This window comes from Furipterus horrens, unplaced genomic scaffold (assembly GCF_987537825.1).
Source record: "Furipterus horrens unplaced genomic scaffold, mFurHor1.1.pri manual_scaffold_4, whole genome shotgun sequence".
Lineage (NCBI taxonomy): Eukaryota > Metazoa > Chordata > Mammalia > Chiroptera > Furipteridae > Furipterus > Furipterus horrens.
This window is the reverse complement of record NW_028327174.1, coordinates 52,980,839-52,996,677: the sequence shown is the minus strand read 5'-3', so window position 1 is coordinate 52,996,677 and position 15,839 is coordinate 52,980,839. Positions and strand designations below refer to the sequence as shown.

The following is a 15,839-nucleotide window of genomic DNA, read 5'->3' as shown; positions in this document are numbered from 1 at the left end:
CAACATCCGTGTAGTCTGCCAAAGCCCTGCCTGTCGGGTAGCCCCAGGTGGTAAATTAAGTTACTGGCTTTGCCATTGCATGTGGTAACTGGGATTTCAATGCCTTCAGACCCAGTCAAGTCAGATAATTGCTCCCAGATCTCCTCCTTGAAGGTGTCGTACTTGACTCTAGTGGCAAGAAACATAAACCTAGCATCAGGAAGCTACTGAACCCTGGGACATACCCAGTCAGCTGTGACCCTCAGAGAGGGAAGCCACGACTTCCTCCTGCTACAGCTGCCTTACACTGCTCACAAAACTGATGACACTGGACGCTGCTCCAGAAAAACCCAGCAGCCCCATGACCGTGCTTGCCTGCAGGAACAGCCATCGCAGCAGGAGAGGGTCTTTGTCTTAGTTCTACCTTCCAAATATGGTTGAATTGCATCTAATTAGTGAAACATAATTCACATCCTAGCTGCAAGGGTGTCTGAGAAGTAAGCTTTTTAGTTTTATACCTCTGAAGCAGAAAGGCACGGATTTAGAATGGAATTGAGTGACAATTCATCCTGTCCCCTACATTTGGACTTTGCAGCCAGACTGCCTGTGTGACCTTGAGAAAATCAGTTCACCACTCTGAGCCTCAGTTTCTTCATCTGTAAAATGAGGCTTATAATACTACCCATCACATAGGGTGATTGCTAAAATTAAGTAAATTAATATATATAAAGCCCTTAGCATAGTGCCTGACACTCAGAAAGCATTTAATAAATGTTAGTTATTATTATTATAACTGCCAGTGCTGTTGTAATCCAGTTAGAATGAAACAAAACAAAATAAAACAGGATACCTGTTTTCAAGGAATTTACAATCTCATGGGGCAAGTGAGAAATAAATAGTTAAGTATGCTATGTGGCAAAATGAAACAAAAGAAAATACGGTTCTGAAGCTCGAGAGAGACCAGGGCTGGAGATAAACACTCAGCTGTGAGCTCAGAGAAGACAGTAAAGTCAAGGAATAAAAATAAGATTGCTCAGGGAGAGGAAAGACTGAGAATAACCCAAGAAGCCTATATCAGAGGGCCAGTCAAGGATGCAGAACAGGCAGAGGTAGCAGGACCAGGGGAGAGCAGTGGCATGGATGCCAAAAGCAGCAGGTTTCAAAGTCAAGCGACACAGGTTGAAAAGATGAGCAGATAGAGGAAGCTGTTGGACTGGTGGCTTTTGCAGGGCTTTAGAGGCAGTGTGCAGGAGGGAAGTGGAGAGAACTTTGGGGTGAGGTAGGTTGACAGTCCACCCTTCCCCATTCTCCTCTGGACCCCAAGGGGGCCTAAAGGCACACACAAGTGGAAACCTAAATGTGAGAGTCAGGGGCAGAGAGATGTTGATACACCCGAGGCAGGTTCTCTCCTTACTCCTGCTTCCCCAGTTATGCAGGGCTAATTCCATCATCTCCTTCAGTTTCGACTCAAAGGCCACCTGTCCAGACTGCCCAACTTAAAATGGCCACCTGCCTCCCCCCTCCTATGGTATGCAAAATAGTTACTCCTCTCTTGAAAATGTCCATGTCCTAATCCCTAGAGCCCGTGAATGTTACCTTATATGGCAGAGGGACTTTGCAGCCATGATTAAGGTAAGGATCTTGAGATGGAGAGATTATGATGAATTGTCTGAGTGGAACTGATGTAATCCAAAGGATCTTCTTATAAGAGGAAAACAGGGGGGTCTGAGTCAGAGAAGGAGACGCGACGACCTGCAAGCAGAAGTCAGAGAAAGAAAGAGAGATTTAAGAGGTTACACAGTCGACTTTGAAGATAACAGGACGGGCAGCAGTCAGGGAATGCAGATGGCCTCTTGAAGTTGGAAAAGGTGAGGAGAATAGATTCTCCCTTAGAGCTCTGGAAGGCACACAGCCCTGCCTGTACACTGACTTTAGGACTTCTGACCCCCTGAATTATAAGGTAGCAAAAGTGTGTTGTTTTAAGCCACTGAGTTTATGGTTATTTGTTACAGTAATAATAGAAAACTAAAACATCCCTCAACTCCGGATTCCCCGTATCTTGCTCCATTTTCCCCCATGATACTTCTTCTAACATATTATTTAATTTACTCATTACATTTATCATTTATTGTCTGTCTCCCTCTGCTAGAATGTAAGCTCCACAAGAGCAATGATTATCTGTTCTATTTGCCTTGTATCCCCAGCTGCTTGAACAGTTCTTGGCACATAGTAGGGCTCAATAAATATTTGTTGAATGACTCATTGAATGAATGGGGTGGGACAGAAACAAAGATGGGTGCAACATTTCCTTCCCTGGGCTGCAGGTTCCTGTACTGTTATAAAAGTTGACACACACACACACACACACACACACACACACACACACACACACTCACTCACACACAAAGAGTGGGGGATCAATGGTAATAGGAAAAAAAAAAAAAACAATAAAAAAATTTTGTACCCTCTCTGTTCCTGGCCAGCGTCATGTCAACTGCATTTGGTAATGATCTACCGATAACCTCTGGAGAAGTGTTTCTAGGAAATCAGTGTCCTGTAACCTCAGTGTATCAAGGATTTTATGAATTTTGATACCATCCCACTAATTGCAACATTAGGATTCAGGAACTCCCAGGGCATCATCTCCTTTTTATATCTGAAATCACCTTTTTGTCAATGTACTCCACTCTTGAAGCTTCAATACTTGTGGCTCGTGCTGTTCCCTGCTATCCAGCTCCTATAAGAATGAGCATAAGAAATGATACAAATAAACAAGGTGGCCCCCTAAAAAGATCAGATAGCAAATTTATACATTTGAAAGACAATCAGGAAGTTGAGAGCAATGATCAGTTTTGCTACCTAAAACAATCACATGGCTCGTCTTTCTCCACCTGAGAATTCAGAAGCTGATCTAGTCCTCATAGCTGTGACTAGGAGGGTTGAGTGTTAGAGGCTGGAATGCTGTCTCAAGATCCTGCTTGTTATCTTAAATTTTTAAATGTTTTAGATGATTTGATTTTTAATGGTATGGATTTTGTTGCTTTACAATCCTTTATTTAGAAGGGTCTGCCTCTGTTTTTAACTTCATAAGGAGTTATAATAAAATGGATTTTCTTTTTAATAATTAAAAAAAAAATTTGTGTGTTTGACTCTGGCTGGTGTGGCTCAGTGGATTGAGCACTGGCCTGCAAACTGAAAGGTTGCTGGTTCAATTCCTAGTCAAGGCATGTGAGAGGCAACTGTTTGATGTCTCGCTTCTTCTCCGTCTCTCTCCCTTCCCCTCTCTCTATAAATAAATAAAATCTTTAAAAAAAATTTTGTGTTTGAATTAGCAGTGTATGATTCAAAAGGTACGAAGGATGTGCAAGGGAAAATTAGTCTTCCTCCCATCTTAATTTCCCTATGCCAATTTTCCTCTTCAGAGACCATCATTTCCAATGTCTTGTGTATCTTTCCAGAGATCTTTGCACATCTTTAAGGATTGAGCGTCGGCCTGCGAGCTAAGTGTCGCTGGTTCGATCTTCCAGTCAGGGCACATCAGAGAAGGAAAACTCTGACTCCAAAAAACCTCCGCTGCCTTGCGGCATACCTCTTCAGGGGAAAGGCTAAGGGAGTAAACCCCGACAGAAAATCCGGAGCCGGAGTCCCTAAGGCGGTTTGACGTTGTAGTCAACACTGGCAACTCCTGCGGCGCACCTGAAGTCAAGCTGTATTGACTCCGTCTTTCCCTTGGACCCTTCAGCTGCGAAGAGAGGTGGGGTCTGCTGCATGGGCAACAGCAGACCCTCCATATCACCCTGCCCAGGCTCTGTAGTTTCAGCTTCACTGGAGAGGACACTCCAGCGTCATCGCAAGATGTTGATTCAACACGGGAGGTGACAGATACCGTGTCACTCCCGAGTCGGACTGCACAACCATTCTCGGCGGTGCAGATGGACTCTTAAGAAGCTACACCATCGTCTCTCGAGACGGACGGCTGCCGACGATATTTTGTTGTTATTTTTGTTTTCTTTAAAAAAAATGTCAGTATGTGATACTGCCATTCTGCCCCTTCCAGTACCCTTTATTAATTTTGTATCTGGTCTGGATTGCACCTAGACAAGGGATGGGGGAAACGGGACAGATAATTTCGTATTATAACATTGGAATTGCTAATTTTTCCCTTTGGCACTTGGAGGACTAAATGGACCACCCCTCAAGCAGTCATCTTCCCGCAGGGACGAGGTAGATTGCCCCAAAGGCATCGGGCTTTTCCATGGCCTGCATCAGGGGGTACAGCTTGGGTCTGACACTCGACCTTGCCTGTCTATTGGGACCATGCAGCAGTCTTTTTAACATTTGTTAGGAGCCTGGGCTCCCCACCCTGGAACCCATGAATCAGAATCTCTGGAGATGGGATGTGGGCCTTGGTATTGTTTGTAAAACTCCTCTGGTGACTTGAATTGCAGCCAGGGCTGAGAACCCCTGGGTTAAGTTATAATATGTGGAGGACAGAGCTTGGGACTGGGAACCTGGGGCTGTGGTTTCCTGCTTTAAACTTCTAGCGCAGTGGCTTCAGACAAGTCTCATGATCTCTTTGAATCTCAGTGCCTACCTCTGAGCCAGAGCCAGTAATACCCACTGCCTTGCATACCTCACAGGATTGTAATGAGGATCAAATACATAAGCGCCCTGGGAACTGTGGGACATTGTCTGATGGAGGGATAGTCATGTCAGGTGCTTCGTCTCGGGTTACTCCCGACTCAGCTGCAAGCCCCGCTCAGGTTCTGCCAGGGACTTTCTGCTTCACCCTTAGGCAGGTCCCCATCCCATTACCTTTGCTGAGGTCAGTCTATTCTCAGGGCTGTCTGCTCCCTGTCCCACATCTGGCAGCTGAGCCATCATCAGTTTTTCCTTCTTAGGGCCCTGAGGAAGGCTGGGTTCCTCCTGACTAAGTTACAGTAATGGCCAGCCAGGCCCCTGCAACCCTTTGGGGTGCTTATCAGACCTCTGGGGGAGCTATGGGTCTGAGCAAACACATTCTATTGTTATACTTACACATGGGGAAAACAGAGGGGTGGACAGAGCAGGAAAATTACTCTGAATGCTTTCCTAAAACAAACTTCAGAAAGTAAAGCTCAATCATCTTCCCCAAAGGCTCATCTCCTGTAGATTCCTGCAAAGATTGGGGGGTGGGTGGAGAAAGTAGGGGTTGGAGAGAGAACAGAAGCAAGTGAGGCAGGTGAATGTTATGTTTTCAGAAAGGTGAACAACACTTAGGCAGGGCACTTTGCTTTCAAGGTAGAATGTTTTCTTCTGGATAGGACAATCCAGGTACCCAAAGGGCACCGGGGTCCCTGTCCACAGAAGCTCTTATGTAATTCGCTCTCAGCCCTCGCTCAGGAAGGGCAGCTCTTGCCCTGTTCACATTGCAGGCCCTTCTGACCCATCTCTTCTCAGGGCCTTACAATGATAAAGGTTCCCACCTGGTTCCTCTAGGGCAGTGGTTCTCAACATTTCTAATGCACTTTAATACAGTTCCTCATGTTGTGGTGACCCCCAACCATAAAATTATTTTCGTTGCTACTTCATAACTGTAATTTTGCTACTGTTATGAATCGTAATGTAAATATCTGATATGCAGGATGTATATTCATTGTTATAAATTGAACATAATTAAAGCATAGTGATTAATCACAAAAACAATATGTAATTATATATGTGTTTTCTGATGGTCTTAGTTGACCCCTGTGAAAGGGTCATTTGACCCCCAAAGGGGTCACGACCCACAGGTTGAGAACTGATGCTCTAGGGGCTTCTTTACCGCCCACAGGGGCTGCCTGCTCAGGTGTTGACCTCTGGGCCTCAAGTTATCTTTAGCTTTTCTCCACCAAGGACCCCCATATTGTTAGAGATTGCAAAATAAACACACTGTATTTCTTTAAAAAAAAATTTTTTTTAATCCTCACCCGAGGACATGCCCATTGATTTTAAAGAGAAGAGAAGGGAAAGAGAAAGAGGGAGAGAAACATCAGTGAGGGAGAGAAACATCAATGAGAGAGAGAAACGTTGATCGGTTGCCTCTTGAATGTGCCCTGACCGTGGACTGAACTCACAGCCCAGGTATGTGCCCTGACTGGGAATTGAACCCGTCACCTCTTGGTCTACTGGCCAGTGCCCAACCAACTGACCCACACTGGCCAGGGCCATGCTGTAGTTATTAGTAAAAACTGAGTTTTCCATTTCAGTCAAAGATTCATTACCTGGTTCATCATATTCCTTTTTTACTTTCCTGCCTCTTCCTACTACAACCCTCTTTGCCTGCTCTGTCCAGGGCCATGACACTCATCACCTGCTAGAATGCTACATTACTCTTATTGTTTATTATCTACTCCTATTACCAGCATATAAACTTCACGAAGAGAGGGATTTTGTCTGCTTTGTTCACTGATGTATCCCTAGTGCCTAGAAGAATAGCTGGTACATAGTAGGGCCTCAGTAAGTATTTGTTGAAAGATAATAATAAAAATACACATACTTTTAACTATTAGACTGTGGGCTCCATGAGGTAGGGACAATACCATTTTGGTTACCACATGGACATGCAATGACTAGCACAGGGCCTGGCACAAAGCAGGTACTTCATAAATATTTGTTAATGTGGTAGGCCAGCATACCATTTCTAGGAATTTATCCTTTAGACAGTGGTTCTCAACCTGTGGGTTGCGACCCTTTTGGGGATCGAATGATCCTTTCACAGGGGTCGCCAAGACCATCAGGAAACACATATATAATTACATATTGTTTTTGTGATTAATCACTATGCTTTAATTATATTCAATTTGTAACAACAAAAATACATCCTGCATATCAGATATTTACATTACAATTCATAACAGCAGCAAAATTACAGTTATGAAGTAGCAACGAAAATAATTTTATGGTTGGGGGTCACCACAACATGAGGAACTGTATTAAAGGGTTGCAGCATTAGGAAGATTGAGAACCACTGCTCTAGATATGCTCACATAGCATACATATTAATTAGAAACATCAATTGCATATTAATTAATATCAATTGCAACATTTTTGCAAAAACTAAAGCTACTAAAGACCAAGACATCCATCGCTAGAAACATATTTGTACTCCACATACTGGTGCAAGGCAGAAATTAAAAAGAAAAATGAGGTGTATGATGTACAGGAGATTAACTGTAATAGCCCCCTCCCCACCAAATTTTATGTAAAATGATATCATGTTTTGTATGCTGTCTCTCAAACTAGAGGGATGACAAATTACTAAGATAATGGTCAAAAAAGACCTAGATGTCACTTGTCAGATTGGTCTGGTGACCATGACTAGATATTAATAGATCAAGGTTTTGATTTTTGGAAAAAATTTGAACATAGTCATTATTCTTTATTACGGATTGAGAGCAGATTTGTGTGATATAAACATGCAACTGGACAATAGGTTGGAAAAAAAAGTCATAAAAAATGTCACACACACACACACAAACAAGTCACCAAAACAGGAGAGGTGACAGAATGCATAATTACAATTCTGTGCTTTCCTCCCAATATTGAGCTAATAATTTCCTCTTGCTAAATGAAATATACATATCATATAGATTCCAAATGAAGGTAGAAGAGACTCTGAAGTTACTCATTTGGGTTTGAAAAAACAAGGTAGGTCTATAAACACTGTTTCAGAAAGGTGTCCAAGATATATTGTAAAATGAGGAAAGCAGAATTTAAGAAATCATGGAGAACAGTATGATCCTACAAATATAAAGAAAAATGTGTTAGTATATGTCTAGTTTAAGAAATTATTTTACAATGGTTACCTCTGGGGAAAGGGATGGGAAGTATTTAATCTTATTACCTTCTCTCTTTTTGGATTTTGTATGTTACTTTTATATTTTTTAATTTAAAAAGATAAATTATCATCCCAATTAAACATGATTAATTTTAGATATCCATTTTTTTACTACTAGATGACACTTCCAGTGGAAAGCAGACTTATGACATTTCAGTTAGCTTTAAGGTGCTTTTTATTACCTAAGTGGGTGCTTACTTAAGGGCACCACCTACCTACAAGGGGAGCACTGGAATATTCTTTCACTTGCAATGATTGCATTTACTCCAGTTCTAGCCAGACCTTTAGTGTGCTAAAAGTCATATCCCAACTGAATGAAGAAGCAGAGCATAGGGGACCATAGGTTTGGGGGCTGACTGTAAGAGGGATAGGGGGAACCCTGGCTAGTCTGGCTCAGTTGGTTGGAGCATCTTCCTGTAAACTGAAAGTTCTCGAGTTTGATTCTTGGTCAGGGCACCTGCTTAGATTGCAAATTTTGTCCTCAGTTGGAGCGCATATGGGATCGATGTTTCTTTCTCTCTCCCCCTTCTTTCTCTTCTCTCTAAAATCAATAAGCGTGTCCTAGGTGAGGATTAAAAAGGAAAAAGGGGGTAGTGGGTGAAGCTGTGGGTGGGAAGCACTGGGCAGTGGGTCAAAGGTGCAGAGTGGCGAGGGTGGGGAGAGCCGGTTGTGTGCTCTGGTTCTGCCTTTCTCTTTCCTTTGCTCTTTGTCTTTGGCTCTACTTCCTTCTCAGGCTGATTTCTGCTAAGGAGCACCTAACAGGCAGAGGCCTTATGATCACCAAGTGTCTTCAATGCAAAGAGCACACAGTTCTATTGTAACTTCCCTGCTACTCTTGACCCATTCCCCCCTCTTTCCCTGAGAAGGTATTTCCAAGAACCTAGACCCTTCCTTTGCCCATTCCCCCACCTATATAAAACCCTTGGGGTCAGAGGTGATTCCTGCCTCATCAGAGATAGGACTATTGGAAAAGGAGATTTGCACAGTATGAAAATAGCCAAGGAAGACGCAAAGCGAACTTTAATGAACTCTGAACTTTTTATTGGCCTCCTGCCCTGCAAAAAGATCGCCTACTTCTGCTGCCTTTAACGCCTCAAAACTTTGGTGTCGTTGACCTCAGACACCACTTTGCCGTCCACAATCCTGCGGGTGGTGGTCTTTTGGATGGTTTGTAAGGAGTGGCTGTTGTCCAGGGCGTCAACAAGACTGTAACAGAAGACCAAATCCCAGTTATAAACAGCCCCAGAGAGAAGGGAGAGCAGAAAAGTGGAGAGAAAAAGCCTTCTATCCCTGTGTCTTTATCTCCAAATCCCTTTGGCCACTCCCTCTATAAAAGGGAAACAGAAAAGGCCAAATTCCATTTGTATTCTAAATATGGCTAGGGGCAATACTTAGTCTTCTCTTCTCCAGGAGGGAACTTCCGTAACTGCTATTCCCTTGGAGACATAAGGCACTCCTGAGCACCAGCTCAGTGCTCAGTGGGGCTTTCAAAAGCTCAGGATTTGGGGAGAAGTGTGGGTGGAAGGAGAGCCCCACTTACTCGAAGTCCTCCCCTTCTTCCAGTAGTCGGCGGTAGGTGGCAATCTCAGCCTCCAGCTTGACCTTGATGTTCAGCAGGGCCTCATACTCCTGGGCCTGGCGCTGCCCCTCTGCCCGGGTCTGGGCCAGCTCTGACTCCAGGTGCAGCAGGATCCCATTGAGCTGCTCCATCTGCATGGCATAGCGTGTCTCCACCTCCCTCAGGCTGTGCTCCAAACTGGCCTTCTGTGGGGGTGCACAGGGAAAAGGGTTGGGGGAACCTTGAGATACACTGGAGGGGAGAGTCTACAACTTTCTGCAGAGCAGTTCAGAACTCAGGGCTTCACTCTTTGCAACTTCTTTCAGCAACTACTTTGTCCTAGCTTCTAGGGTAGGGAGGTAGCAGTGGGAAATGAAGAGCAACAATTCTTTCTGAGCAAAAGGAATTCATGATGGAAGGGGTAGGATGTGGACTAAGACAGGATGGGTCTGAGGCAGACAGAGGTCAAAGGGCCAGGAGGAGTTGGGGCAGCTGAAGTGAGGGCTCTTACCAGATTTCTCATTGAGTCCAGGTCAATCTCCAAGGACTGGACTGTACGTCTCAGCTCTGTGAGTGTCATCTCAGCAGCTCCTATCTCAGCGGTCTGCGAGGTGACCACTGTGGTGCTCTCCTCAATCTGCAGGAGATGTGATGCTCAGGTCCCTCCTTCTCTGTCTGCCTCCCTCCCACCCCCCTGGGCTTCTGTGCCCCACTGATATCCATCTCTTTCCCTCTTGTACCTGATGGGACCAGTACTTGTCTAGCTCCTCTCGGTTCTTCCGAGCCAGATCGTCATACTGGGCCCGGATGTCCGCCATGATTTTGCTGAGGTCCTGAGATTTGGGGGCATCCAACTCCACAGTCAGCCCGGAGTTGGCAATCTGGTTTTGTAGACCATTTACTTCCTAAAGAAGAGGGGGGGGGGAGTGAGGAGGGGCTCAGGGTTGAGGTCTGCTAAGGCTCTTCAGCTCTGACTGCTTCTCCTAGGCCTACAGGGTCAGTTGAAGAGAACAGGAAACTCTCGGCTTTGCACCTTTGGCTTTCTTCTCCGGGCGGGTAAGATGCAACCCACTTATTGCCCACGCCTGTCACTCACAAGTGATTTCTCTCTCCTCACTTCACCCTGTCCTTCCACAAACCTACTCCTTATACTTTTGGGAAGCCCTGCCAGCTCCACCTGCTCTCACCCCTCCATCACCCCTCACCCCTGATGCCAGATGCTTCTACCTCTGTCCTCATCTCATTCTCTCTCCCATGGCCTCTTGACTTCAACATGTTGTAAGTTAGGTTACTCGCTGAGGATGGCAACAGTCTGATTAAGAGTCTAGGCTGGTAGTTTAAACTTTCCTGCAAGACTACTTGCAGGTAGCCTGCTCCATCATTCCCCAAGACTTGTCTTGTCCCTGGCTCCTGGCCTGGCCAGTGGCCCCTGCTTGCCTCCTCATGGTTCTTCTTCATGAAGAGCAGCTCCTCCTTGAGAGTCTCGATCTCCGTCTCCAGCTGCAGCCGAGTGATGTTTGTGTCATCAATGACCTTTCGGAGTCCATTGATGTCATTCTCCACAGACTGGCGCATGGCAAGCTCCGTCTCATACCTGTGGGAGTGGAGGTGGTCAGATCTAGAACCTTCTCAACTCATGCCACCTAAGAGCAGCACCGTGCCCACTGCAAACAAAAACTGAGTCAGTAATCCCCTGAGCGCCATTCTTGGCACTAAGTATTCTTAAATTGGGTTATGTGAACGAATAAGTGGATGGAGTGAGGCTCTCATGCACCCAGCTCCACCCACAGTTGAACAAGGTCCCACTGTGAACCCCTAGCTGACCTAGCTCAGGAAGCAGAACATTCTTAGCTCCACCCCTAGCCCCCTCCAACTTACTTTACTCTGAAGTCATCAGCAGCAAGACGGGCATTGTCAATCTGCAGAACGATGCGGGCATTGTCCACAGAATTTGCAAAGATCTGAGGATCGGTGAGAGAGATTGCTCATGAAGGGGAAGTCAATGATGGGCTGGGCCCAGTGTATAAAAGGTATTATACTTCTCAGTGAAAACACTCTGGTTCCAGGAATAGCCAGAGGCTATCCCCTTCCAACTGTACCCCTCACACTGTTCCCTCCTTTCCTGAAGTCTCAAATCCCTGGGCCCCCACTGGGCTCCCACCAATCTCCTGCTGTGCCTCCTTTGGGGCCTCTGCTGGCTGGCCTGCTTGAAGTGAGCAGCTACTATACAAGTCCTCTCCCTGGCCCTCTCCTGGCACTTTTTTCCTAGTGCACCTGCTCACCTCCCCACCCCCCACCCCCCAGGTAGGTCTCCAGTTTACTCTTAGGATGACTCAGCTTTCACCACATCCGCTTAACTTAACCCTCCAACTGTCCCCACTTGGCCAGAAGCCTGTACCTGGGTCCTCTTTATGGGCCTTGTCTCGCCTCCCTTGATGCTGTTCATTTCCCAAGCTCTGGCCTCCCCTTCCCACTCTCTCCAGGGATAGGACCCACCCATGCTGTCACCACCCTTGGGGTCCCCGTGGCTAGGTATGGAAATCCAGGGCATTTCTAACACCCTCTCTGAACAACAGGAGGCGGGGTGGAGACAGAGAGCGGGGAAAGGAGTCAGTGTGCCCCTCCCTATCCATGGGAGTTGAGGAGGAAGGGGTTCCAGGTGGAGGGCAAACACGGCGGGGAGTTGGGCTGTTCCCTCCATGGCCCCTTACCTGAGCCCTCAGGTCCTCGATGATCTTGAAATAATGCGCCCAGTCTCTGACCTGCGGTCCCTTCCTCTCTAGGTGTTCCCGGATTTTGCTCTCCAGTCTCCGATTCTCAGCCTCCAGGCTTCTCACCCTCTCCAGGTAGGAAGCCAGGCGGTCATTCAGGCATTGCATAGTCTCCTTCTCGCTCTGGATGCCCCCTATGCCTGCCAGACCCCCGGCCATCCCTGCAGCCAGGCCCCCGGATCCCCAGTTGCCCCGCACGCTGGTGGAGTGGGACACCGAGATCCGGGAGCCCGAGCCCCCGGCGCCGGCATAGACGCTGGCCGCGCTGCTGACCGGCCGGACCCGGTGACTGGAAGACTGCACGGAGCCCAGGCTCCGGTAGTTTGTGGAGAAGCTGGAGCGTGTGCTGAAGCTCATGTTGCTCAGGGAGAAAGGCGAGAAGCCGAGACTCAGGTTGAAGCTGCAGTGAGTGCCAGGTCCTCGACTCAAGTTTTATGGCCGAGGGAGGAGGTGGGGACCGGTAGGGGCAGCCCCGCCCCCGCCCCCGCCCCGGTGTCGCCGCGCGCAGGCCACAGGTGGACTGCCCCGGGGACACAGCGGCCTAGGTTTCAGACCCTGCCCCCTCCCTCTCAGCACAGCCCTGCCAAGGCCACCCTCGACCCTCTAGAAAGAGGGTGGCTAACGGAGAAGGATAAGGAGGGCAGAAGGTGGTGTTGGCCCTGACTGCTGTGATTTCAGGGCAGGAAATGACGTTATTATACCCCTCCCCAGGTAGAGGAGGTGCTGGCCTGTTGAGATTTGGGGGGTTTTGGGGACTGAGAGAGTGGAGCGAGGTGTGCGTCTCCATAGCTGTTCTCAGCCTGCAACCCAAGTTTCCACACTGAGGGGATGTTGGGGAGGGGGGGATCCTGAAGCCCCAGAGTTCCTGGAGAAAAAAAGATGGGGGCTGGAGAAGAGGAAGACTCAGTTTTGAGCCTCAAGTCTGCTGATTTATACATTTGACCCCCAGCACACTTGGGCCCCAAACATGCCCACCTGCATGTGTTCACTAGCACACACTCCTGCCTGTATCACACATGTGTATGTCACTCACCAAATATGTTCAGACTCCTGAAGACACACTCACTCCCTGAACCCACTCCTCCGTCCCTCACCCACTCCCATGGAGGCCTGGAATCAGCCTTGGGTAAACAAATAGTTTCTGAGCACTTACAGTTTCACAAAAAGTTTTGGGGCACCTGCTGTGCATCAGGTCCTGTTTTAGTTGCTGGGAGAATAGCAGTGGGTAACAAAGACCAAACTCCCTTGTGGAGATTGTAATGTTTCTCACATGGAATGGGGCCTAAGAGGACAAACAGGCACACCTAGGAACAGTCTAGCTGAGATTCAGCCCTGGTGGCCAGGCCCCCTTCCTAGGACTTTTCTGCCGGGTCCCTCCTTCCTTTGCCTCTTTTCAGAAGACTCTCTGGACCCCAAGCCTGCCCCCGAGGGGCAGGGTCGGGGGGCTGCCTGCTTAGGAAGCTAAGACCAGGGTATGGGTGAAAAGGATGGAGATAGGGAAGTTCTCACTGCTCCCTGTACCCCTGAAGCTGGATGGGCACCACCTGCGGAATGAACTGGGGGAATCCCAAGGTACTGGGCCTTCAAGTCTGTCTCCACCAGCACTTGTTTGTCCGGCAGGGCCTGGCACTACACACTTGTCTGTGCTCTTTGCTCTGGAGTACACCTATTGATTCTTATTGAGCTGCCAGCTGAACTGAAGAGGTGGGAACAGGCAGGAGAGTAGGCCTGGGAAGGGAAAGGGGCCCGGAGTAACTGGGCCAGGGACCAGCCAGGGAGGAAGGGCATCTCAGGTGTGGGAGTTTGGCCCTGGATTGTTCCAGGCCTGCCACCTTCTAATGGGGAAAGCCCCATAGTACTCAATGGGAGGTGGCATGGACAGGTGAGGGTGGGAGCTGGCCGGGGGAAGGTCAGGGCCTGCCAAAGGCCAAAAGGCAAATGGGAGGCAAAATAGCATACAAATGAATGCCCACTCATTTTCCATGGATGTTTTCTGGGAGATTAGAGGTGCTAGTCCATCTGAGGGATTTCTCCTGCTGTCACTTTCACAGTTCCCCATGGGTTCCAGAATTATCATGTTGTACAGAATTGCACAATCAAGTGTATAGATTAAACATGCGATGGATTGCCTTTGCTGTTTTTGCTGAGCTTGAAGTCGGCTGATTTGGGTACTCTGTTAGCTGTGTGACGTTGGGGAAATCACTTAACTCTGAACTTGGTTTCTTTGCTTGTGAAGGAATAATAAAGCCTGTTCAGTCTATCTCCTTGGATGGCAGTGGAGGTAAGTGTTAATTATCACTCATTTATTAAACAGATACTAATGACTTATTACAGAGTAAGTCTCCAACACATCCAGGAGGGCAGAGGTGGGGGGGGGGTCAATTTAGTTGTACAGATGGCTCAATGATGTAAGTAAGGGCTCTCTCTACGTCACTTAAAGCCCCTGGGGGACTTTGAATTCCACTGGGGCACAGGCCCAGATTCCAGGATTCTTATCCAAGGTCTTTTCCAGGTTCTTCTCTCATTCCTCCCCACTCCAACTGCTCAGGACCTTTAGGGGTCTGTGGAGGCTCAGCCCCGGGGCAGGAGGGGGAAACCTGTCAAGCGGGTCTTATCTCCTGTAGCTGATGTCAGTGGCCACATTCCTGACCTCTTGCAGCATGGGGCAAATACCAGCCTGCCCTTTTCCATCACTTCCAGATTTCTCTGTAGTTCAGGGCCTTTTTGCTCTGCCTGAGAGCCTCTGGGAGAGCTTGGGAGGGGGGCAATAGGGAGGAGTTTCTGTCCTGATTCCCATCACTGGTGTCCTCAGAGTTGGGGGTGTGAGACAAGGTGAAAGAGGGGAGGGGTGATTGGGAGGCTGGTCCCGGGAGAAGGTGGAGAGGAGGGGCCCTGGCGAGAGGTTCCCCGTACAAAGTCAAAAGGCACTTAGAGGAAAGAGACCCAGCAGAGGAGAGACCTGAAGGTGGTGGTGGGGGAGTGGTTCCCCCACTCCCATCCTGCCCAGCATTCCGGTGTCCTGCGGAGGGACAGTGGGAACCTGAGAGGCAGGTTTAACTACTGAGTAAACTCAGAGATGATCTTGATAAGGGTGGGTCAGCTCATTCCTTCCCCCCTCCCCACATTCTCCCTTAGAGGGCCGGAGCCAACGTTCCTGTAGAAACTAGATGGTGGGAGATTAGGGGATTAGGCAGGATCATGAGACCTGGAGTCCTTCAGCTTTGCTTTATCTTTTAGACTGGAAATTTCTTACTCAACCCTGAGGAGAATAGTTTAGAATAGCAACTGAGGTAAGAGGTGAAGAGGGGTTTAGAACTCAAACTGGAAGGGGCTGATTCCCACCCTTTTCTCCAAAGGTGTGATGGAGAGAGTGAGAGGTCCCTATATTGGGGAGGGTTGCAGGCAGCTAAGAGGGTGACAAGATGACCTGAGCGACTCCCCCCAGCACCCCTCAGTGGAGGGCCCAGCATGTGCCAGTGGGCCTCCCACAGGAGGACCTTAAGGGCTACTGAGAATGATTTTGATTCAAACAAATAATGAAAAGAGGGTACAGGGTAAGGCTGAGGGACCAACAGGATGATTAGGAGAGCTGTGGAGGCAGGTGAAATGATGTGGGTTGGGTGTAGGTCCCAGAATGAACCTCTCAAGACTTTGGGAATTTCTCTGGAGGTGC

The 15,839-nt window shown here is 47.9% G+C and overlaps 1 protein-coding gene across 1 annotated transcript; it reads right to left on the bottom strand.

Moving 5' to 3' along the window:
* Positions 1-8,835: 8,835 nt before the first annotated feature.
* On the bottom strand, positions 8,836-12,604 carry KRT18 (keratin 18). The gene is made up of 7 exons (XM_090273230.1): positions 12,107-12,604; positions 11,274-11,356; positions 10,833-10,989; positions 10,136-10,300; positions 9,907-10,032; positions 9,378-9,601; positions 8,836-9,043 (listed from the first exon to the last, which is right to left on the bottom strand). Exons 1-7 carry the CDS (start codon positions 12,521-12,523, stop codon positions 8,923-8,925), a joined length of 1,293 nt encoding a protein of 430 aa, XP_090129356.1. The 5' UTR covers positions 12,524-12,604; the 3' UTR covers positions 8,836-8,922.
* Positions 12,605-15,839: the final 3,235 nt, after the last annotated feature.

Excerpts from the sequence above, each read along its gene's own strand:
- KRT18 (XM_090273230.1), bottom strand. The coding sequence starts at position 12,523 with ATGAGCTTCAGCACACGCTCCAGCTTCTCCACAAACTACCGGAGCCTG. Across the intron at positions 11,357-12,106 it reads TCGAGGACCTGAGGGCTCAG|ATCTTTGCAAATTCTGTGGA; the intron begins GTAAGGGGCCAT and ends ACCGATCCTCAG. Across the intron at positions 9,602-9,906 it reads TGGACTCAATGAGAAATCTG|AAGGCCAGTTTGGAGCACAG; the intron begins GTAAGAGCCCTC and ends GCACCCCCACAG.